The sequence below is a fragment of the Ovis aries genome, chromosome 2, assembly GCF_016772045.2.
Source record: "Ovis aries strain OAR_USU_Benz2616 breed Rambouillet chromosome 2, ARS-UI_Ramb_v3.0, whole genome shotgun sequence".
In the NCBI taxonomy this organism is placed as follows: Eukaryota; Metazoa; Chordata; class Mammalia; order Artiodactyla; family Bovidae; genus Ovis; species Ovis aries.
The window spans coordinates 13,168,558-13,191,376 of NC_056055.1; the positions used below are offsets into that span (position 1 = coordinate 13,168,558).

Sequence of the window (22,819 nt, forward strand, 5' to 3'; positions counted from 1 at the left end):
ACAGACACAGGGTTTTAATGAGAAAATAACTGTATACTTGCATTGAATGCCTCACAATCACTATAAAACCAAAGCAGGATAATAACATTGAAGTGGTTAACATACACAGGAGAGCCAGAGTATCATTTTCAAACACAGTATTGCTGCTTTTTGCCCCCTCCTCCAAAAATGGGGAAAAAAAAACAAACATCATTTGGGTAAAGAGCAACACAAAATCAAAATTGGCAGCTTACTCACTGAATGCTTAAAATTCAGGAAATTGGTTCTGTCACTAAAACTGGATATAGTCACCATCTCTAAACACGTAGGTTATTTTTTTTTTTTTCAATACATAGTTTAATGACATCCATTCTTTAGTTGGAAAATATGTTAAATTGTCTTCAGAAACAAGAGTCAACACTGTTTCAGTGTTCCTTGTTATGCTGTGTGTGTGTGTTGTGTATATATGTGGACACTGAGCTATATATGGTTTATACATCACTGTCTACGGTGGGCAGCATGCACAGGTGTAAAAAGGCAAGGAAGCTGCATGTGTCCTTCACGTTGGACACAGCCCAGCCTCCTGCCACTGACAGACCCTGTTTCCATAATTTCTGGATGAGAAAGCCAAGGAATGTCAGTAGGTAATCAGTTCCGGAGGAAAGTGGCCATCTATAAACACTGTGGAATGGAATACTTTCAGGAAAGCTTTTAACATCTACGGAATCTAAACATTTGTTCTAGCTGAGATTAACAAGCTTGCGTGCTATTTGGGGGCAGGGATGAGCATCAGAGGCCAATGTGTGGACAAGCCTCTTCCTCTCAATGGCTGAGGCAGGAGTGATTTTCCTCCAGATCTGCTGCTTCTTCACACAGTTTAAGGGGTTCATTTGGGATCCCAGAGCCTAGCATAGTAGTATATACAAAGCCATGGCCCAGTGTTTCTTACATGAGTAAAAAAACTCCAGAGCGCAGAGAAAACCTGGCTCTTCCAAGGGAACTGTAATGGACATTTTAACAGGGTTGTAACTGAGTGGAACAGCAGTCATCGGAAGGCAGCAGAAGGGAACAAGCAAAGGCTGGAGATGTGGGGGCCACAGTTAAACGGCTTTGTGACTGTGAGGGGGTCTCGGAAACGCTGCATTTGTTACCTACTCAAAGCATGGACCAAAGGATCCCAACTCTGTACCTCTACACAGTAAGTGTGTCTGGTTCAATCAACTGTAGTCAAAGACTGATTCATCTGCCTCCACAGCAACTGCAGGAATTGCGTGGCCTTCTAAACTTTCTTCTCAGCTGCCCGTTCTCTTCTCAAATGGAGGTTTAAGGTGGGTACACAGCTTCCTTCAAAATAGAACCAAACACTTCAGGCAAGTCCTGAGGATTGTTTCCTCTTTCGAAAGATGGGGAGACCATCTGTATCTAGTCTACGGCCACGACCAGATCCAGAGTTAGCCCAGAAATCTTGAAGCATAGAACACTGCTCTCCAGGCATCCGAGCAGCCCGTGTCCCTGGGCCACACGATGCTACTGTTGCATCAGTGGTCATCCCCGCGCCTGTCTTGGGAACAATGCTGGAAATCCTCAGGGTACTCTCGTGTCACCGGTCAGGACTCCTCATCTCATTTTCCTGGGAACGTCTGTCTCTGCACCAGCCTCTCCCACTTGAAAAAAGAATTCCTAACAGCAGGCATCTTATTGTCATGTATCTCCAGTGGCTAGCACATTTTGCTGACTCTTCATCTGGAATGCTCAGGGGCATGAACCATTTGAAGATGGCGCTAATTAGCCATCTGTAGAATTTGGCTTCAAATTGCAGGTTCCCTTGGCAGTTTCAAAGTTGTAAGTTATCCGACAGTTCCATTTCTACTTTGTGTCCATGACTTGTTTATGAATAAACTTTCCCCTAAAGTCGACATTAGTCTAATAAAGAAGCAAAGATAGTGTGCATCACATCTACATACAAATTTTGTGGAACTGCTACTTGTCAGAATAACCTATTAGCGCTTATGACAGAGCAATATAAAACAAAAAGGAATTTTAGTGAGGTCCAACTTACTTATTGCTTTTTTTTTTAAAAAAAGAAAAAACCACAGTTTTAAAACAAAGGGTACAATATTGTAAAGTGATTATCCTCTAATTTAAAAAAAAAACACAAAAGGGACCAAAAAAAAAAAAAAAAACAAAAAAAAGAATGCTGGTCAGTATTTTTCTCATGGCCAGAGTTAAAAAATTTCTCATCCAGAAATTGAGGGCATTCCATGATTGAATACCCTTATCATATTGCTTTAAAAGACAGAAAGAGTAAAGCTGGCATCCTTTAGCCTATACTAAGCATGAATACAAAGCATGAGAATAAATATGAAACTTTCCTAAATGTCAGATTACAAAACTGCTCAAAACTTTGCCATCGTGACTCATGCAAATACCATGTTAGGTCAACTTAATATTACAAATACTGTATCAGCTCGGAGCCTCTATATCCTTTTCATAAAAAAGAAATTCTCGCTCACTCCTGACGCTGGCAAACAGCTTTGGAGGAAGTGAACACCTCTGTCCCATGACCATTCTGGAATTTTAATCCTCACACACGCACACACACATACACCCTTACTCGTGAGCACTCATGCGCTTTGCAAAAATACACAAAGGCATGTGTGGACACACAGGCACGCGCGTGCGTGCGCACGCACACACACACCCATCTTTAGGATTTGTAGCTGATCCTAAGCCTGCACTTAAAGTTCTATTCTATATTTTTCTCTGTTATCATCCTGAAAATACTGGTTGCTCAGCAAAAATAATCTTACTTCCTCATTTTCCCACTCTTTCTCCCTCTCTTATTCTCTACCTTTCATGAGCTTTGTTTCCTTTCCTTCCTGACTGATCCAAAATAATCTATCATCTTCCTACTCCCTTGAAGGTTCACTTTATATATAAAATATAGTTATAAACACCTTTTATTTCTCATCTACCTCTCCAAGGCAGAGTTCGCCCTTTTTTTCAATTATTGCCATTCTAAAAATACCCCTCCCCTCTCGAACCATGATGTTCAACGTGTACAGGTTTTATACATGGATAGATTCCCCCACCCCATCATAAAAATAGTTGTTGCCCCCTAAATATAGTCTTCATATAAAGAAACAGAATTGTGAAAATGTGTTCTCATAAACACTGTAGCTCAGTCAGTATCATAAGCAGACAAGATCCTAAAGCTAAAATAACCTATTTGGTTTGGCTTTCTGCCCCCACTTTCTCAACCCCCTAATGTAGAACAGATTGTGTTTGCAACAGGAAGAAATCTTGTCTTCAAAATACGGATTGTGATCATTCATGGCTCCTAATTAAAAACAATTAAATGAAAGAGATATGGGACGATAGTTGCCTCTTCTGGGCAAATGGAGAGAAACCTTATTTTATGGCTGCTGGAGTAAATGGAGTTGGTCCGACACCTGTGATGCGGTCATGGGTGGGAAACCAGTGCAGGCGCAGGGAAATACCCTCTTGCCAGGTGGACGGCACCAGCTTCTCAGATTCTCCAAATGGCCACATCTCCGTTGTTTTCCTCATCACCCAGGCAGCCTGGTCTCTTCTGCCTGGAGGAACCATGTTGGTTTGCTCATAATTTCTTTGTCCTTTTGGATCAACTGTGGTCCAAACCCAGGCGATCCTTTGAGTCACACACACACACACAATCCTTTTTCTTTTGACTCCCAGGAGTTAAGAGTTTGATGGGTGGACTGCTTTTTCACTTTATTTTTTCATCACTGTAAATTATAACTTCTGGCCTGCATAAGGATTGCTGAGTTTGTTTGCACTTTAATAAATATTTTATTAAAATGCTTTGACGTGTTGATTTCTTGGTTTCTTGGGAGCCCAAGCACCAAAGAAGCTTCCTGGGTGGAAGGAAATTGATTATTCATTGTCTTCTTCCTCTTGGTTGGCATAGATCCCCGCCTCCCAGCGCAAAGCCAATGCGCTCTTTCTTCGATTAACCCGTGTGGCCTCAAGGACCTAAGAGAGAAGGAAAAAAATTACACAGAGTTCATGGATATCAATCATGTACACAAACTGACTTCTCTGTTTCTTTACTCCTTTCCCTCCCTCAACAGTATCTAATGAATGAGGAAAGTGGGAAAGTGTCTGAACCAGCTGGGAGACTAGAGAGAATGAAAGTAAAGGTGGGTGGTGGGAGGTCCTGGGGGTGCCTTCATCTCACAGCCAAAGTTCACTTGCCATCTGACCCATCATTCTCAATATAGAGAGATTTAATTTCCCTGAAATGTTCTGCAAGTTTCGTTGAACTAGACTTGACCCTGCATCGAGCTTTTTGATAACAAAGCGATCGCTACACAGATGAGCGCAGTCTGTTGGCAATGTTCTGCATCTGAACTAGCCAGTATGGCAGCTACTAGCCACATGCAGCTCCTGAGTGCTCAGAACATCGCTTGTGTGGCTGAGAAGCTAAATACAATTTCAGGAGCCTCTTGGATCTAGTGACTACCACATTAGCACAGCTATGCCTGGTCTTAGTCTCCAGAAAAGAATTCCAAACAACTGAACCGGTATGGAATCATTCCATCAAACTTTATGGACCTATGCAAGCTGTGATCTTATTTATATCACAAAAATCTACTTTGGTATAATTCAGCTTGCAAGAGGAATTAAGTGGGGGGAAAAAAAAGAGCTTCTGGGGCCAATAATAAACATACTGACGTGGCATCAGGGCCGTACATACTCATCAAGGAAATGGAAGGTGACAACACTGAGAACAAATTGGCTCACCACCATCGGGGTGAGGCCACCCTCCCTCTGGTTCCCTAGAAGAGCCTGTGGACTCCGGGGGAAACCTTCGGCCAGTCTGCTCCTGCTCGAGTTTGATCCAGATGACATCCGCGTGAAGGACATTTAGGTTGCCAACGCAGGAGAAACGGTTCAATTTCACAATACTACGCCAAAAGCAAGCCCATGCACACCAGTCAGTTCAACTACTGTGGCGCTGGCTTAGGATGCGCAGTTTCTGAATTTAAAGAAAAGTCCAGTAGGGCCAACACTGGTTGGTTATCCAACCAATATGGAATGAAGCTTTTGTTTATGTGAAGAACAATCATTCTGGCAAGTGACAGAGATGCTGGCAACTTCAGAGAAGCAAGGAGATAAAGGTTTACAAGCAGTGGTGGGAGCCCAGACATAAGCAGACTCTGGACAGATAAAGGTCTGGGAGGGGCAAGGGGAGCAGGGGGTGAATCTCAGTTTGCTTCTCTGCACCTCTGATAGATTAAGGGACTTCTCAGAGCTGCAGAGCACTTTTCTCTGGGAAGGCTCCTCTAGTCCTCCTAGCAGGGACGATGGGACACAACTCGGTCAGGTCTCCTGAAGGGATGTTCATCACGAAGAATAGAAGCCATGTCCTGAAGTGTTGGTGTATCAGCATATCATAGTCACTTAGTCAATATCTAAGAAGAAGACATCAGTAGAAGGATGCCTCCAAGTCTGGTGGAGTTAAATAGCAGTCTTCAGGTCCATGCATGGTAACATGGTACCGGGAGGCAGTGCGGGACTGGAATGGCAAGTGCTGAGCTTCACTTCTAGCTCTCTACCTGGAACGTGGTGCTGCTGTTCATGGCATCTTGTGTCTCTGAAACTTTATGTATAAAGAAAGTTTATCTATAAACACAACACCTGCCCTATTTCACAGGCTCTTTCAGGAAGAGGGGTGGACTCTGAAGTCCAGGCAGGTCTAAGGTTAAATCCTAGTAACTACATGACCTTGGGAAGGTTTATTATTTCTGTGCCTCAGTTTCCTTATATGTAAAATGGGTATAATAAAAACTATAGTACCAAGTTGGTATGAGGAATAAAGGAGGCAATGCATTTAGCACAGTTTCCAGGGCATAGTAAGTTCTCAAACAGTAGTTATGCATTTCTCGCGTCATGTGAAAGGGCTTTATAAGCAATCAAGTGGTATTCTAACATAAGGCATTTTGACAAGGAGCTCTTGTTGTGTAAAACAGTCATATGTTTGCCTTGCAGACTGCATATACAAACCAAATGGTTTACATAAGAGCTAAAAATCAGTCTAAGGTTCTGAAAAAAAGTGTTCCCATCCATTTCAGATGGACTTAGGCCCTGTTTTAATTCTCAATCATGTTGAATAAATTTACTTTACTCTGTTCTTTGGGAACCCGTATCAATCCAACTACCCAACCATCTTATAGATAGATATTTCCTGGGTTTCTACCAAGTGTTGGGTATAGTACTTCAAGTTTAGGACAGAAGAGTCTCTTCCCTTCTGGAGCTTAGTCACCAAAAAGTGCAATGGGCAGAGAAATGATATTTATAATTATGGAAACATTCAGCACAGCTTGGGTTTGAACATCTACTTGTGGCAACCCAAACAATTCATCTGTACCAATAATGAGCCCTCTTTTCTTCTTTCATTCCCCTAATGTATATGCTACTTATCATGAGCCTGGATTTCTGAGGAAATCTAAAGTCGTCAGTAAAGGCACAGATCAGATAAACAGCAGAACAAAATAAAAGAGCCAGTGACCTTGCTATAAAATCATCTTCAGGCCCACGAGGCTGATGATCTAGGGCTGGCTCAGGAGTGAAGCCATCCTACAGCTGGTCTTTTGAAGCCCTTGGTATGTAGATGAGTCTCTGCTGCACAATTAATACAGAGTACTGTATGTGTGTGAATAAAGCTCTAGCAAATCTAGAACTCTTGTTCTAGATTTCTGCATGTTAACTTTGTTTCCTAAAATGTGTTCCTTTCCTTTCTGGTTTAAGAAGAGCACTTGCCTCCAGGGCTCTGATAATAATTAACACATACATCACAGGTACCATGAACCAGGTGGGGTTTTAATCCTTGCTACTGTTCTATGGGACTCATACTATTACTACTTGCATTTCATATATGAAAAAACTGAACCAAAAGGAGGTTTAAATAATCAGACTAGTAGAAGGAAAAGTTAACATTTGACTCCAGAACTCTGGGTATGGAGTCAACGGTCTGGAATACCATGTTCCACTGCTGCTCAGTGGCTGGGAGGAATCTGAAGGAAGAAGAATCCGAAAGGACAATATACATTCTCCATAGAAATAGAGAGAAAAAAAACATAGAAAGACCTGATTTAAGGTTTTATCTTCCACAAATTAATTCAGATTTAGGTCTGGTGGGAGAAAGAAAAAAAATCAATTCTCTCTGAACAATCCTCTAATATTAATTTTTCTCTCCAATGCTTAGGGAATTCAAGTGAATCACTTCACTTTGAGTAGCAATCAGCCTAGACAATTTTATTTTGGGGATGTGAAACAAAAGACAGATGTGTTAAGCAATGTTTATATTAATATTTTATCCCCCATCTCTTCCACAGAAGGTAGATAGGGCCCAGTTTTATCTTCCTTGGATGGATGAGACCAGATTTGCATCAATCTTATGTTGACTCCAAGGGAATGTGGGCTTAGGGTCTAATTCTTAAACTACCTTCCCCTCACTAAGAACCACAGTTAGACACTGAAAAAGGTATCTGCAGTGTTCTTTTTATACTTTCTGAAAAAAAAAAAAAAACCACTGATAATCATCAATTCATATCTACAGTTAACTACATTTGTTTTGCTAAACGTGGTTATGTAAAATATATTGTGTTGGCCAAAAAGATTATTCAGGTTTTCTGTAAGATGGTATAGAAAACCCAAACAAACATTTTGGGTCAACCCAATATATGGTGCTATAGGTTAGCACAGCCAGTTTGAAGAACAGTTTGCTATAGGTAGTGAATGTGAGTCTGTATAAGCCCCGGAACAAGTACTTTTACTTCTAGATATATCTGTAGACCTTCTTCCATGGGTCACACAAAGAGCTACATACAGTAACATTCACTGATTCATTGTTTGTAATGGCAAAGAAAAGATACAACCTACAGTCCCATCACTAGAAGGATGAATCAATACATATGTACTCATTCAATGGGACACTATAGACAGCAGCTATGATGTGTGAAACAGAGCTCTAAATATCAACATGGCCACATTAAAAAATAATGCAGACAGAATAAAGATTACTGGATGCTAAAATATGATATATTTATGGAAAGTTCTAAAACATGCAAAACCATTAGATATAATTTATGTATACAGACATATATAGTACATAGTATAAGGATAAAAACATGCATGGAAACAATCAATGCCAAACTCCAGAGAAGTTCTCTCTCCAGAGAGAAAGAAACGAGAGCTGGGAGAAGTAGCAAGAGGGCTTGAATGGTATCGGTAACATTAATTTCTTTATAAAATATTAAGCAAATATTACAAAATGACAAGAATGGACAAAGCTGGCTTCATTATTTTACTCGGTTATATACTTGGCACACTGGCACCTTCTTGTTCCATGGGATCACGGACATTGTTCAGGTGACTACTATCTTCTCAGAACCTAGAAAGTGCCTGATGTGTAATAGGTCCTGGATAAATTGTTCATCAGGTGAACGAATAAATGATTCTCTACAATTCTGTACATCTGCAATAATGCTTTTAAAATAAAAATAATGCTACAGGAATAAAAAATATAAAAACCAATATGCTTTCTCATAGCACATAAATAAGTCAATACATATTTCCAAAAATGGAAAACATTTTAAAATGTGCTTTTTCATAGTACAGGTTTGAGAAATTTGTGTAGAAGGAAGTCGTAGGGACAAGGAGGAGGCTTTGGGGGAAATTTAAGGCTTGCAGGAGCGTCCAAAACAAAAACACAGGTTTAAAGATGGCAGGGAGGGGGAACTGGATTGGTTCACAGTTGGAATAAGTTATCCTAAAGTGATGGCGTGGAGCTCTCTGGGTTTGTGTTAAGCCAAACCAAGGACTGATCCAACCCAACAGCCCCTGTCCTCTTGAGCTACATGATTTTCTAACCAGACCAGAGCAGATTTGTTATCAGCTTCTAAAAAGACAAACAAAAAAAAAATCCAAATAGCCCATTGGTTGTGCCCTCTAGTCCAAACATCTTCCAGATCCACGAGCATGGCAAGGTCTTGTCCAGCCCAGCACACAGCACAGCAAAGCAGAGTCTCGTATACCACTGTTGCATAGACGCCAACATTTCAAGGCAATCATCCCATTCAGAAAAGGGAGGGAAAAACAACCATCAGGAAATGGCAAACCACGACAGCATGCACTTGGGTCAGGCATGCAGGAAGACCAAGACAAACAAGTGGAAAAGTACCTCGGAAGTCACCTTGCAAGACAGTAACTTAGAGGTGTACTGGCAGAGAGGGAAAAACCAGGGTTAGTAAATGGCAGAGACACAGGGAACACCCCTCAGCTGGGGACCACGTGGGGGGCGGGATTTGGGGAGGGACAGGAGGGGGAGTGACGTCAGGAGACCAGGACACACCCACACCAAGGCTTGCTTCATCTGATATCAGTTTATTTAAAAGTGTATCTTTTGTAGCAAGCAGATACCCTATTATTCCTTCACAAAATATCAGATAAGCCAGACTTTGTTAATTCAAGATTTGTCATTTCCATTTGCTATGATCTGAATTAACAAGATTCTTTCCCCTGTTGTTTATGCAACCAGCTGCCCCCCAGCAAGATCTTTAAGGGTCATGTTGGACTTGTTAGAATCTGTAGTCATCTGTAGACAAACAGCCCTTTCCTCTTCCTGTAGGCTTCTCTGAGCCCAAAGTAGTCTTGTCATCTGTTGTCCCATGAAAAGAAGACCCTAATCACAGACAAAGAGTGGTTTGAATGCGGGTTTGTGGAGGCAGGTTCTCTGAACTGAATCTAAGGATGGCAATGCCATGAGACAGCAAGCAGCCTGCTTCATCTCTACCTCGGGAGGCCTGGATAGGTTCCTGAGAATGGGGTGATCATGTCGGAACTAGAATAATCCTTTAGTTCCTCTAGGAAACTAACAGTCACTGTAAAGAAAGCTCAGCTTAAAAAGGTCCTGGCTGTGGGTGATGAGTTAAAAGGACCGACTTCTGACAGCTCCTTCCAGACTTGTGGTCCTGACCTTGCATTTACACCACACAGGACCCTGAAGGCATTGACTGGTTTCTGGCAGGGTGACCACAGGCTGGATGGAGGATCATATGACTGTGATCACCGACAGCTTCTTAGGTGTTGCATTTGGAAAACCATGTTGCATCACGATCAGACTGATGACCGGGGACTGATGAATGGGGAGTGTTCCCCTCCTCTGCATGTTCCCAGGGTGTGTGTGAGAACCTGAGCGAGCTGGGGGCCTGAAGCATCACTGAAGGTGACGGAGCTTTCAGCCTGTGGTGTAGGGACACTGGAGGCAGACAAGCTTCCTCCGCCCACCCAGTGAGAGTTCAGCTAGAATTCGCCAAAGATGTCTTGGTCTGGAAGGAAGTGTGTGTCAGGAATTCTTGGAAAAGTAGTGACTTCTAGCCCAGGAATTAACCCAGGAATCAAAGAGACCTTGGTTTAACCCAGGAATCAAAGAGGCCTTCTCTTATTCCAAGACAGGCAGGAAAGGCTGAAAGCCCTCTCAGTAACTACCTTGGGGGCAAAGGAGAAAGAAAGAGAACACAGGAAAACCCACCAAGGGTAGATTCTGTGAGAGGCCTGAGGATGGGGCTAAAAGCCCAGGAGGCTATACTTTGGACTCAGTATAGCATCCCTTTCACTGAGAAAGGGAAAGCAAGTCTACCCAACAAGTTCAAGAGCACTCCTGACTCAAGAACTCATAGCCTTCCAAGACTCAGGTCAGGCTGGAGGAAAAACTGGCCAGAAAAACAGTGTTGCCTCAATATCCTTCCTTTGCAAGGTACCAAGAAACCCTATGGGAAATGATGATTCATTAGGACCTTATGAGTTGCATGACTGACCAGACACAGCATCAGGCCCAGATAAGGGGACATCTCCATGTAAGATGACATTTCCAGATAAGAGAAACCTATACTTCGAGCAGGACGGCTGCTCTGCACAGAAATACCAGGTGGGGGATGGATGAGGCTGAGCTCAGTGCCCCGGTCTCCTCCCCAGCTGCGCAGCCGACTAGGACTGCCTCCTCACAGTTTCGGAAAAGCGTGCCTTTTCCTAATTCTCACAAGAGTCCTTACAGGCTGGTAAACAGCCCAAGGTAAGTGGGTAGGGTTGGGGTTAGCAATCCTCCTACCCCTAAATTAGCCAAGGGGGCCACTAAGAGGTACAGCCTGGCTGAACCTGAAGCATGGTGACACTCATCAGTGACCACACCAAGCAGAAGGCCCCAGCCCAGGCGGATGAAGACCGTTGCGACTGAAGCGTTAACGTGCCCCAGGTTTGAGCTGGGGAACAAGGATGGCCATCTGAGGGTCATTTTTTCAGAAGAGGGTTTGTGCTGGTTCCTTGTCACTGATTTCATCCCCAACTGCAAAATGAAGCAAAACCTCCACAGATGACTTTCACATCACCAAAACAGTGACTCCTGGGCAGATGTGCCCAGAGAGAGATTCGTGATCTCATATTTCACCTTCTGTCATTCTCTGAGCCCTCACTGTGGTTCCAGCAGGAGGGAGGCTAGCTGAAGAGTATGAAAAAGAGCACTATGTACTGTGCAGCTGCCTCAGTGCCACCACCTGCCAGGGACTCCTTGAGCCAGAGGCTTCCCTCCTATCCCGCATATGATATCTTATCAAGTGGGGAAATGGAAGGTCCTGAACTACAGACAGGTCTCCAGATGCCAGCGCTACTCTGGGGTGGAGGGTTGCTATACCTGTTTTGATGGTAAGGATCAGTTTTTTTTCCCCAGATAGGTTAGCAGAAACTACTCATGCAAACTCCAGGGACAGCTACACTTGTCTTCTCTTTCTTCTCTCCTCCCACCCTCATTAACATCATTGTACCTAGCGCATCACCACGCACACATTCCAATTTTGTTTTTAAGCCTGCCTTCTCCTTGGGAAGTACAGTATGTAAGAATTCTCTTCATTCAGTTCAGAAAGAGCTTGCTACTTCCTAAGGGTGAACACGTGGTTGGGTCCTGATCACATGTGAGCGACTCATAGCTGCCGAGTGGCTTTGGGGAAGAAATGGTGGCAGGCCCAAGTGCTGAGTCACAATGGCCCCAGATCAGTTAGGATGATAGAAGCTGGAGGAGCTAAGAAGCCACATCTTACCCCAAGGATCATGTATGTGGATGGAGCAAGGAGAAAATAATTACCAGCTTCTGGGGCAGGGAAGCCAGTGACAAAATTCGGGCTTCAAGCCATCCATCTGCTCCCTATGGTTAATATTTTGGTATGAGAGACAATTAAAGAAGGGCCACAGATCAGCTAGGAAAAGAGATGAAGGCTTGTTCATTCCTACAGGTAAACTTCAACATATTCTGCAGTGATTGATGGTAACACAATAGAAAGATTCCCTGAATCAAAAGGACGAAGACAGGTTAACAGGTGGCTCTGAGATGAAATCTCGCTGATGATCATTCATTTGCTTTAGAAGCAATTGTAGTATACTGTTCTTTTGTTCCTTCCAGATTTGGGTCTCTTAAAAGAGATCCAGTAGGTTGGATAGATTTTTTTTCTAACCCTAAGAACTTTCACCAGCGAAAAACTTGGTTCTCTTGCAGTATCAAAGACAGTGCAGAGCACTTGGCCTTGACTTTGAGATCTGGGAATATGAACAGTTTGCTTAGTAGGTTTCTTCCTTTTCTAAAATGCTGATATACTTGAAAAAACAAACAAACAAACAAACAAACAAACCAGAGACAGGAGTGTGTAAGTAAAGGGCAACCAGTGTTAAAAGGCTGATTCCAAGCAGCTTCCTTCATGCAAAGGGGGAAATCCAACCTGAGTGGTATACGTCAGGTGGCTGCCTAAGTGTCTGTTCGTCTCTGCCTATGACATGAGCGCGAGCAGGCTCTTTACTTCCAGTTATGGTGTTTTCCCCTGACACCTGCCCTTCAACACAAAAGGCATGCACAAGAGATACAGAGAGGGTGCTTCAAAATCACTTGTCTGGGTCACATGCAAAGTGATCCCTTAGTTCCTCCGTATCCCCACATCCCAGCCAACTTCCACCAAGGCTGCCGATATACAGTGTGAAATCGTACATACAGCCCTAAGCTTCAAGACGGTCACAGGCTCCAGAAAATACCTAAAGGTTAACTCCGTAATTTTAAGGAGGGCTCAAAGAAGGGCAGAAAGGGTCTTACAGGCTCAGAGAAGGAGCCCTAGTGGTGGAAACCTCAGCAGCAGCCAACAAGGGCCAGGCCCATTCCACTGTACAATACAGGGAACAGCCCAGAAATATTCCAGCCCCACAGAGGAGCTGGGTTAGCTTTCCAAGCAACTGAGGTACAAGCCCAGGTAAGAGGAGGCTGAGAGACACCAAGTGGGTCATTCGGCTGCCACAGGCACGTTCACTTTCTTTCTTTACCACTAAAATGTTCAGTATCTGGCTTCAACCCCAGAAATCCTTTCACTCAGCCACCTAGAATATGAAAGGCAGTTAATCAGCATGGAACTCCTACTGTGAGCCCCATCGTGTTCAAGTTTAAGGTGAGCAAAGAATTTATCATCCAAACTGGGGCACTTTTAAGAGGGAAAGGGGATGCTATTAATAATTACACGAGGATAAGAGGCAGAAACCAGGACTGTCCTGGGTCAACTGGGGCATATCCTCAACCAACCTGAGCTATTTCAGGGGAGGAGGTGGTTACCTCAATAAATGCTAAGAGACAGAAGCCAGCAGACTCCGAGGAAGTTGACATGGACCCCTGAGGCTGATCCCCAGGCTCCTGGCTGTGCAGGCTGTGGGGAACAAGGGCTCTTAAGTCCCTTACTAGAGAAAGAACCCACAGAGCTGACGACTTCCTTCGCGGTTGATGGGAACATCACATGCAAAGTTTTCAGAGTTAAGGGTAGCAGGGTAGCTGTGTGGTTTTTAACTGTCATTTTAAAAAGCTCTTTCCTGACAAACTGTACACACGGGCTTGGTAACAGCCCAAAACATATTGAGTCTTCTGAGCACTATGTACCATTTATAGGGATTGCCCGGAGCAGACACTGAAGGATCAGCCTTGTCATAGTTCCCTGCACCATGCCTGACCTTTTTGGCACCAGGGACCAGCTTCACAGAAGACACTTTTTCCATGGACCAGGGTCGGGCTGGGGGGATGGTTTCAGGATGATTCAAGTGTATTACATTTATTGTGTACTTTATTTCGATTATTATTACATTAACTCCATCTCAGATCATCACTCATTAGATCCCAGAGGTTGGGGACTCCTGCCTAGAGAAATAAGATCTATACAGAGCAGGCGAGCAATGGCTGTGGTCAGCTCCCTGGTGTCTGTGGGTGATTTCGAGGGCTTATGTCCTTCTTTCTGTGTTCCCCCTGCGTGGTATCTTTCTACACATCCCATAGCTCATGTACAAGCTGTGCCAGTAGATTCAGACCAGAACTTGGCAGTAAAAAGACCCACTCTTGGCATGATCAATGTTTCTGAGGAATAAGACAAACCCCAACCCAACTCCAGGCATGTTAAAACCACACATCTGAAAATTGGTGCTGGCACCATGATGCTGGCCAGACAGCCACACACACATCAGAGCCTGATCCACGGTACCATACACCACGCCGACGTTCACCCCTGGATGCAGGAAAGAGGAAAGGAGGAGAAACTTACACTACTATCATCCATTCTCTCGCGCCTTTTAGATTTGTGTGTCTCATAGTCTTCCATGAGGGTCTGCATCAGATTCTTGGGCCGCTGTGATCCGGCAGCCTCTTCGGGGGCTAAGTCAGGCTGCAAGCTGGGACCTTCAGGTGTGGGGGATGGAGGAGGTTTGACTTTCTCTATTTTCCCTGAAACAAACAACACGAAGAGAACACCCTTTCTAATAAGCTTGTCTGCTCATGACGGCTTTCGGAAAGAAGAGAACGCTGGCAAAAAAGCAACCTGTGACATAGAGCGTGGTACCAGAACGATGGTTAAGTGCAGATCATTTTATTACAAGGATCCAAGTGCTTAAGGATTAATGTCACAAATGCATCCAACAAAGACCTCAAGGAAACTGGTTCTAAAGTCAGTTAGGCCAAAGAGACCTAGACCTGTCAAGCATTTCACAAATATATGTCAGGCAGACAGACAGACAGACAGATAGACAGACACTGGCTCTGGTTGTTTTGGGGGACATGTATTCTATTCGAATCTTAAAGACCCATTTCTTACAGATAAGGAAAACTGAGGCTCTGCAAAGAGAAGGCTCTGCTGAGTCACCAGGAGGCTGGCGATGGTAACCAGGTCTCCTGGTTTCCTTCCCAGGCTCTTTCTCTTCTATCAGAGGTCACCGATGGTCAGACGAGCAGCCCGAGATTTTTGTATGGACAGCAGGGGTTGTAAAATCCCTGAGTGAGAACTAAGCCTGTTCTTCCTGGTCTTACATCAATCTGCCGGCTTCACTTTTTACCTTACCTGTCATGGTCTTGAAAGCATTTAGGTTTGAGTTCCCAGATCTTAGGAATGAATGCCAACAACCGCAGGTTCAGTGTTGTAGGAAAGGGGTGTGACAGACTTGGGAAAGGTGAGGTTTCAGCTTTTGAGATGCCAAACAGGAATTCGCAGGATGAGATCAGGGCCACAGTCACAGTGGTGTGGTGACGTCAGGCACTGCCACTAAGACTGCCCGCATCCCACCCTCTCGGGAAAAGCCTTGCCCGGACTTCTGGCCCAGGTAGGAGTGGGTTTTATTGCCAGAGCCCAAACACACCTCTGAGAAGTAGCTTCAGGTTCAACAGTCATGATGTTCCCAACTATGCCCCCTGTGGGAGACACAGGGGCTGTAAACAAGGAACACAGAGAAAACACACAAAATACATGGGCCTGTTTTAAGCACCAAAGTTTGGAAACGACCAGGGGAGGTTCAAGACCCACTTGACCCACCTCCTACTCCCCAGAATGCCTGATGTAGCCAGCCAGAATCACAAGTGAAGCCTGGGGTCTGTGTCTCTATGTGGGTGGCTATAAGACTTTACCAGGCAGAGCTCCTTTGATGGGAGGTGGGAAGGCCCTCAGAGTTCAAGAAGCTTGGGTTTTAATTTCTGCTCTCCCATGAGCCAGCCATGAGGTTGGCTGTGGACAACCATGTTATATTCCCACTTTAATTTTGGACTGATCACTTAGGTTCTCCAAGTTTCAACTTCCCTAGCAAGGAAATGAGAATACAGGGAGACGCTGTCTTGGAAGTCCTTCTTGGAAGTCCACTCTAACTCAAACGTTTTGCTATTCTATCAAATATATTTGGCAAGAAGATCAATCTTTACCGGTTTAAAAAATAGTATATGACCAGCCCATTTGGCAATTATGTAGGAAATGATTTTTACTACATGGGCACCATTACATTAGTAACTTAATGAAACTCACTGCTTTGATCTCAATTACCCAGATCATTGGTAGAAAGTCTTTTGATATTAACAGTAAGGGTACAAATATTTGAAGGTCTTGAAATCCTCTGGAAACGGTTTCTATTTTTCATTATGAAAATCAGGGAATACTATCATGATGCCAATGGACTTATCAACTATATTAACATTTATCAAGATTTTACCACTCCCGTTTCATCTATGCTACCTTCCTGCCTTCCTCGCACCCCTCTGTACGAAAATATTTGAAGCAATCTCAGACCTCAGGCAATATAATTCTGGACTACTTAGTATGTATTTCTAAAAATTTTGATTAACTTTTATAATGAAGCTTTGAGAAATAATACAGCCCAGTGGCCAGCACGCAGTTCTAGAGCCAGTGTGCTTGGGTTTGAGTTCATTACTTAGCAGCAAAATACCCTTGGGCAAGTTACTTGTTTGGTTTTTTTTAAGTTTTTCTATCTCAGTTTCCTAATCTATAAAACTGGCATGTTGGTAGAAGTACCTACCTCATACAGTTGGTAAAAGAAGCAAATTAATATTTATAAAGTTAATCTTCGGAACAGTAAGCATCCAATGAGTCTGGTTGTTATTTATTTGGAATCTTAAATAATAATTATGTCTATGGAGTAAGAATGAGCAATTTCCTAGGAAATTCTGCATAAAAATTTTGCAACTCTTTTAAAACTAGAAACAGATACCAAAAGATCAGGTTGGTTACTTTCCAACTGACCTCTCAAGAGGTCCCAATCATCTACTAGCCATTCCTCCAGTACTAAACTCCTAGAAAGACAGTCTGTATTCACTGCCTCAAACTTCACCCCTCCACACATACACGATAGGACCCCTGACTCAGAACACTTTGTTTATACTTCTGTGAAAGCCTTTTTCACACACTGAGTAGCGTCACATCTGGTTGTTTAAGCTTTCCTTCTCAGTTAAGCTATAAAGTCACCTGAAGACAGGAACCATTTCAGTCAGAGGCTAAGAATCCCCCTGACTCATCTGAACATACACTCAACTAGAACAGGACCTTGTCTGCCCTGGTCTCCGCCAGATCCCAGCACCAACTGCGGCATCTGGCACAGGCAGGAGTTCATGGCTCTTGAATGAACCAGTAAGTCCACTGTGAAACACACATAGTGGCCACTAATTAAATAACCTGTGGACTGGGACAGAATTCCCAATACAGAATCTGAGCAAAGAGCTTAAACGTCTTCACCAAAGCACATGAAATAAAACAATTGTGGTCTACAGAACCACAGACACCAACAGCTTTGGAGTAACAACAAACACATTTATACAGCATTTCAATGACAGGTTTCTTCATGTCATTTGATCCTTAAAACAACCCCAGGATGTAGTAATCAGGGCGGCTGTCATGACATCTCTGAACAGTTTAGACCCTGGAGGCTCAGATGCTTAACATCAGTCCAAATTATATTAGCTAGCAACAGTCAAGGTTAGGTCTGGAACCCAAATTGTGTCGATTGTTGCTAAATTATATAATTGGGTGTGTGCTGAAAGAGAATAACAGAGGTGAAAAGTTACTACAGAGAAGTGGTCGGCTATTAAACATTAAAGCCATTTCCTGCTCCTCTGTCCGTGGGACTTTCCAGGCAAGAGTACTGGAGTGGGGTGCCAATTCCTTCTCCAGTTTATTTCCTAGTATTCCAGCAAATCCATCCCTGAAGCCAGTTTTACCGGTTACAGCCACTAGAGGTCACATGGCTAACAGGAACCAAAGACTGCCTTAGCAGGCCTGCAGTGGCGGCTTCCAGAGAAGGTGGCTGGGACATCTGGGAGACAACAGGTTTCAGATAACCAAGCTCACATCTGAGCCTCAGGAGAAGCAGTCACAGGTCAGGAGACACGGCACCCCACCCCCAGACCTCTGGTCTGGTTGATATCAGGGGAAGTCAGCTTGGTGGGGTCCAACCACCCTGCCTCTAGAATGGTTCCAACTAAGCCTGGAATTCTCACACCATCTTAGGAAACCCACAGGTCATCAAAAACCTAGTCTGCAGCTCAACCAAGTTTTCCCCTTGATTTGTTGTTGTTCAGTTGCTAAGTCATGTCTGAAGCTTTGGGACCCCATGGACTGTAGTAAACCAGGCTCCTCTGTTCACAGGGTTCTCCAGGCAACAATACTACAATGGGTTGCCATTTCCTTCCGGGGATCTTCCCAGACCAGGGATCGAACCCATGTCTCCCGCACTGGCAGGAGATTCTTAACCACTGAGCTACCAGGGAAGGCCCTTTTTCCCTTTGATCAGGATCGTGAAAAATGTCTCATGCTCATCCCCCAGTAGGAGACACTGCAGACACCACCGTCTGGGCCTCATGACACAAACAAGTAACAAGTGATGCCAGTAATCTGTGGTACAGGCCTGAGAAGTCTCTCATCCTGGTCTACAGCCCTGGAAGGCCTCTTGAAATTCCTTGGCCCTTAGGACACAATTCATCAGGATCTTCAAACAGTGATGGTTATCTCTGGTGTGTGCTGGCATGTACCCAGATGCCACTACCCTCAGGCTCCATCTCCACTTGTCTCACCAAAACCTGTTCGCAGTCTGTTCAACTGAAGAAGGACTGAATAGCTGACAGGAGCTGCAAGTGTCCTCTATTTCAATGATAAACATTCTGCTATCTAGTTTCTTACCTGGGCAGAATACTCTACAAAACATTTCTCTTAAAGGAGCCCAGTGAGCATCCCTGGGGTGTCATGTAGACCTCAGGGCAGACCTGTGTTGGTCTTAGCCAAGAGCTGGTACCTGACATTTACAGAGCAGGGGTAATGTGAGTTTTACGACTGACATAGGAACCAAAAGAACAAAGCTAGATTGCAATTCGGAGTGGAGGGTAGAAAATGTTCTCAAGTTTACGTCATACACATGATTTTGTCCAAACTATTCCATCTAGAGTGATTTTAGATTTAAGCATTTAAAGGTGTTTGAGGATAAGCAGCTTCACTTGGCAGGATGATGCCAAAGCTGTGTTTCTAAAATCATGTCCCATTACCTTAGCTTTGTAAGATAGTACTCAATGCTGCAAACAGTCAAAAAGTCATTGGTCAAATAAATTTGAAACATACTAAAGAAAGTTTTAAAGATAAAACAAGATAGATTTTCTTTACCAGAGGACTTCTCTAAAGTTTTAGTGCTAATATGATTGTGAATCTCTAGTTTAAGGATGGGTGTACAGCACTTCTCAAATTTATTTAATTAGAGAATCTCATTTCACAGAATCCCTATTAACATCTCAAGGAAAACAGTTTGGGAAATTACCATTCTATACTAGTTAACCATTAACCACCAATTGTAGGCACAAGTTCAGCTAATAATTAAGTATGGGCACAAAGCTTATGTATAAGAACTTTTATTACTGTTTGTTTGTTTATAATTACATATGTGGAACAACAAAAGCATCTGACTGTGGGACAAGGGTTAACTTAGTTATGGCTTATCCAGATGTTGGTGTATTATTTAGCCATAATAAATCATGTTTTAGTCTCTCAAATTTAAAGGAATAGTTACAGTCATGGAAAGATGCTCAAAATACATTAAGACAAAAAGCGGATTACAGAAGCAGAAATACTGCAGGGGTTTAAGTGTACAGGCTCTAGAGCTGGAGTGCCTGGTTTAAATCCTAGCTCATTACTTATTAGCCATGTAAAAGTTTAAAAAAAAAAAGTGCACACATGACACATAGTAAAAACTAAACCAGGGTAAGATGAACAGTCTATGGTGGGCAGAATAAAGGCTGCCACAAGCATATCCAAGCCCTGATTTCCCAAACTTGTGAATATATTACTTTACATGGCAAAAGGACTTTGAAGGTGTGATTAAGTTAAGGACTTTGAGATGGGAAGACTATTACAGATTATCCAGTTTGGTGAAAGGTAATCTCAAGGGTCCTCATAAAAGAGATGGAGGAGGATCAGAGAGCGAGATCTGGAGATGCTATGCGGTTGGCTTTGAAGATGGAGGAAGAGATCACAAGCCAAGGAATGCAAGCAGCCTGCAGAACGGGAAAAGGGAGGGAAATGATCCTCCCTAAGAGCCTCTAGAAGAAACACAGCCCCACCAACATCTTGACTGTACCCCAGAATGACTATATTTTAATCTGCTTGAAATGCTAAAACCTAGTACCACAGATTTTGTGGCTTTAACAGCAGAAATGATTTTCTCATCCTTCTGGAGGCTGGAAGTGTGAGATCAGCATGGGCACCAGCATGCTCAGGTTCTAGTGACAGTATCCCTCCTATCGTGCAGGTGGCTAACCTTCCTGCCGTGACCACCCATCCCAGGCTCTCTGGTCTTTCTGTATAAGGGCATTAATACATCCTAAGTGGCCTCACCCTCATGACCTCATCTAACTCTAATTATTCACAAGGGTCCTGTCTCCAAGTACCATCACATCAGGGTTTAGGCCCTCCACAACTTGAGGGGGGCAAAATCCAGTCCACAGCTGACACATTTCAGATTTCTGACCTCGAGAGCTATAAGATAATAAATGTGTGTTGAGTCACTATGCTCTGTGCTGTGCTCAGTCATGCCTGACTCTCTGTGGACCCACGGACAGTAGCCTGCCAAGATCCTCTGTCCATGGAATTTTCCAGGCAAGAATATTGGAGCAAGTTGCTATTTCCTACTCCAGGGCATCTTCCAGACCCAGGGATTGAAAACTATCTCTTGCATCCCCAGCATTGGCAGGGGGGATTCTTTACCACTAGTCCTACCTGAGAAGCCTGTTAAGTCACTGTATTTGTGATCTGCTACAGCAACAGGAGACTAACACACATACAGACCTAATGTTATCTTCCACGCACGTGAAGTGCATGCGAATAATTAGACAGGTAGTGGCTAGGATTACAAATCACTTTTACCTTTATCCTTTGTTCTCCAGATTTTTTCTGCAATAAGCATGAATTAATTTTAAATTATACAACAAGCCAGAATTTTTTTCCTCTAGGTATTACTACCCATGCTAAGAAGAGTAGATAAAGTTGAGGCTTTAACCTTCATGGACTAGGCAGATCCAGGAGCTCTTGTGTCTCACCAGGCAGCACAGGCCCAGGGGAACCCCTGGCTAACCCCTCCTGGAGGCCTCAGAGAAGCCCTGGTCTTGTCTGCGTGACATGGGAGGCAGACTGAGGAGCAGAGGGGGCAGCAGAATGTCACTCCCAATTTGTAAATGCTGTCTCCCATGATGCGTGGAAGAAAAAACCAGGAACCATGAATTTGTGTTTCTGTTTACTATAAATAGTTAAGACACTTTCTGGTCCAGAGAGAGTGAGCCACGCCTTGACTTGCTTCTGGCTTTTCCAAAGAAGATGGATTTCCCTGTGCTGATGGGAGAAGAGAGAAAACCCCACAGTTCCTCCCCCTCAAGGGAACCAGAGTGGAGGCTGCATGTCCTGGGTACACAGGTGCTGCCTTTCCTGATGGCCCACACTCTCCCTCTTCAGGAACTAACTTCAGGACTAACTTCTATGAAGCCAAGACGGTGGAGTCCTAATGTTTAGAAAACTATTTCGGTCAAATATTAGCATTCTGGTGAGTATCATATTCTATATACATGGCATCTGACGTCTTAAAAATCAAAGATCCTTTGTTTCTACATTTCTCGAAAGAAAAGAGAAAGCCATCACCCACTCTTATTTAAAAATCAAACCGAACAAAGACGCCCACCAAATAACATGCCTTGGCCCAAGCCTCCTTCAATGATCTCCTTTCTTCACAGAGCCTTGGGGTGCGCTTGCAAACATCTAAACGACTCGCAGATCACCAGAAAGAAAGAAGTCCAGACTTACATTTTGCAATTCCATTTCCTCCCAGTACAGGGGAATATCCTGCCTGTTGGATCCCACTGGCTTGTATGGTTTCAGCTGTGACCCGCACACCCTTGCTCCTTTCATCTCCTCCTTTGAAGGCCCCACGAGTGAGAGAATGTGATGATATGAATCTTCATACTAGAAGTCTAGCTCAGAAATGAGAAATATCTCTATCTGCTGACACAAGTCTCAGAAACTTCCAAATATTACTACTTCAAGGTAAGGAGGGATGAGTTGCGATGAGCTGTCATTTCTCTGAATGGAGCTGGAAAAGGAAAACTGGAGAAGGAAATATAGTTTAAGGGCAAATATAGTTTAAGACCAAAAAAAAAAAAAAATTTTAACTAAACCAGTAAGAATGAAAATCATGGTAAGTAGAAATTCCTGGACCAAGATCTTTCGGTTAAACACATTTCTACCAACATGGTGAGCCTGGCTCTATGAAGAAGATGACAACCACCCCCTGAAAGAAAATATTTTCATGGTGATTTGTAATTTCATTCTCACCCAACATGCTTAATAATGGCCTTTGTTTTTTGAAATCACAGGTGACTACTGAAAGCTAATTGTGAACTCAGATGTTATGAGAGAAACTAAATCTAAGGAAATAATGATGAATA

The 22,819-nt window shown here is 43.4% G+C and overlaps 1 protein-coding gene across 8 annotated transcripts in view; it reads right to left on the minus strand.

The window, feature by feature from the left end:
• Positions 1-12: 12 nt before the first annotated feature.
• The window catches only part of PALM2AKAP2 (PALM2 and AKAP2 fusion), a 515,750-nt gene continuing 492,943 nt past the window's right edge, over positions 13-22,819 (minus strand). For 7 of the 8 annotated variants that reach the window (XM_027964123.2, XM_027964120.2, XM_027964122.2 and 4 more), the window contains 2 exons: positions 14,628-14,806; positions 13-3,993 (listed from right to left, as the gene is read on the minus strand). In XM_027964123.2, the coding sequence (XP_027819924.1) occupies positions 3,895-3,993; positions 14,628-14,806 (278 nt within the window). In that variant the 3' untranslated portion in view covers positions 13-3,894. The remainder of the gene's footprint in view (positions 3,994-14,627; positions 14,807-22,819) is intronic. The other variant, XM_027964121.2, reaches the window with a different exon arrangement.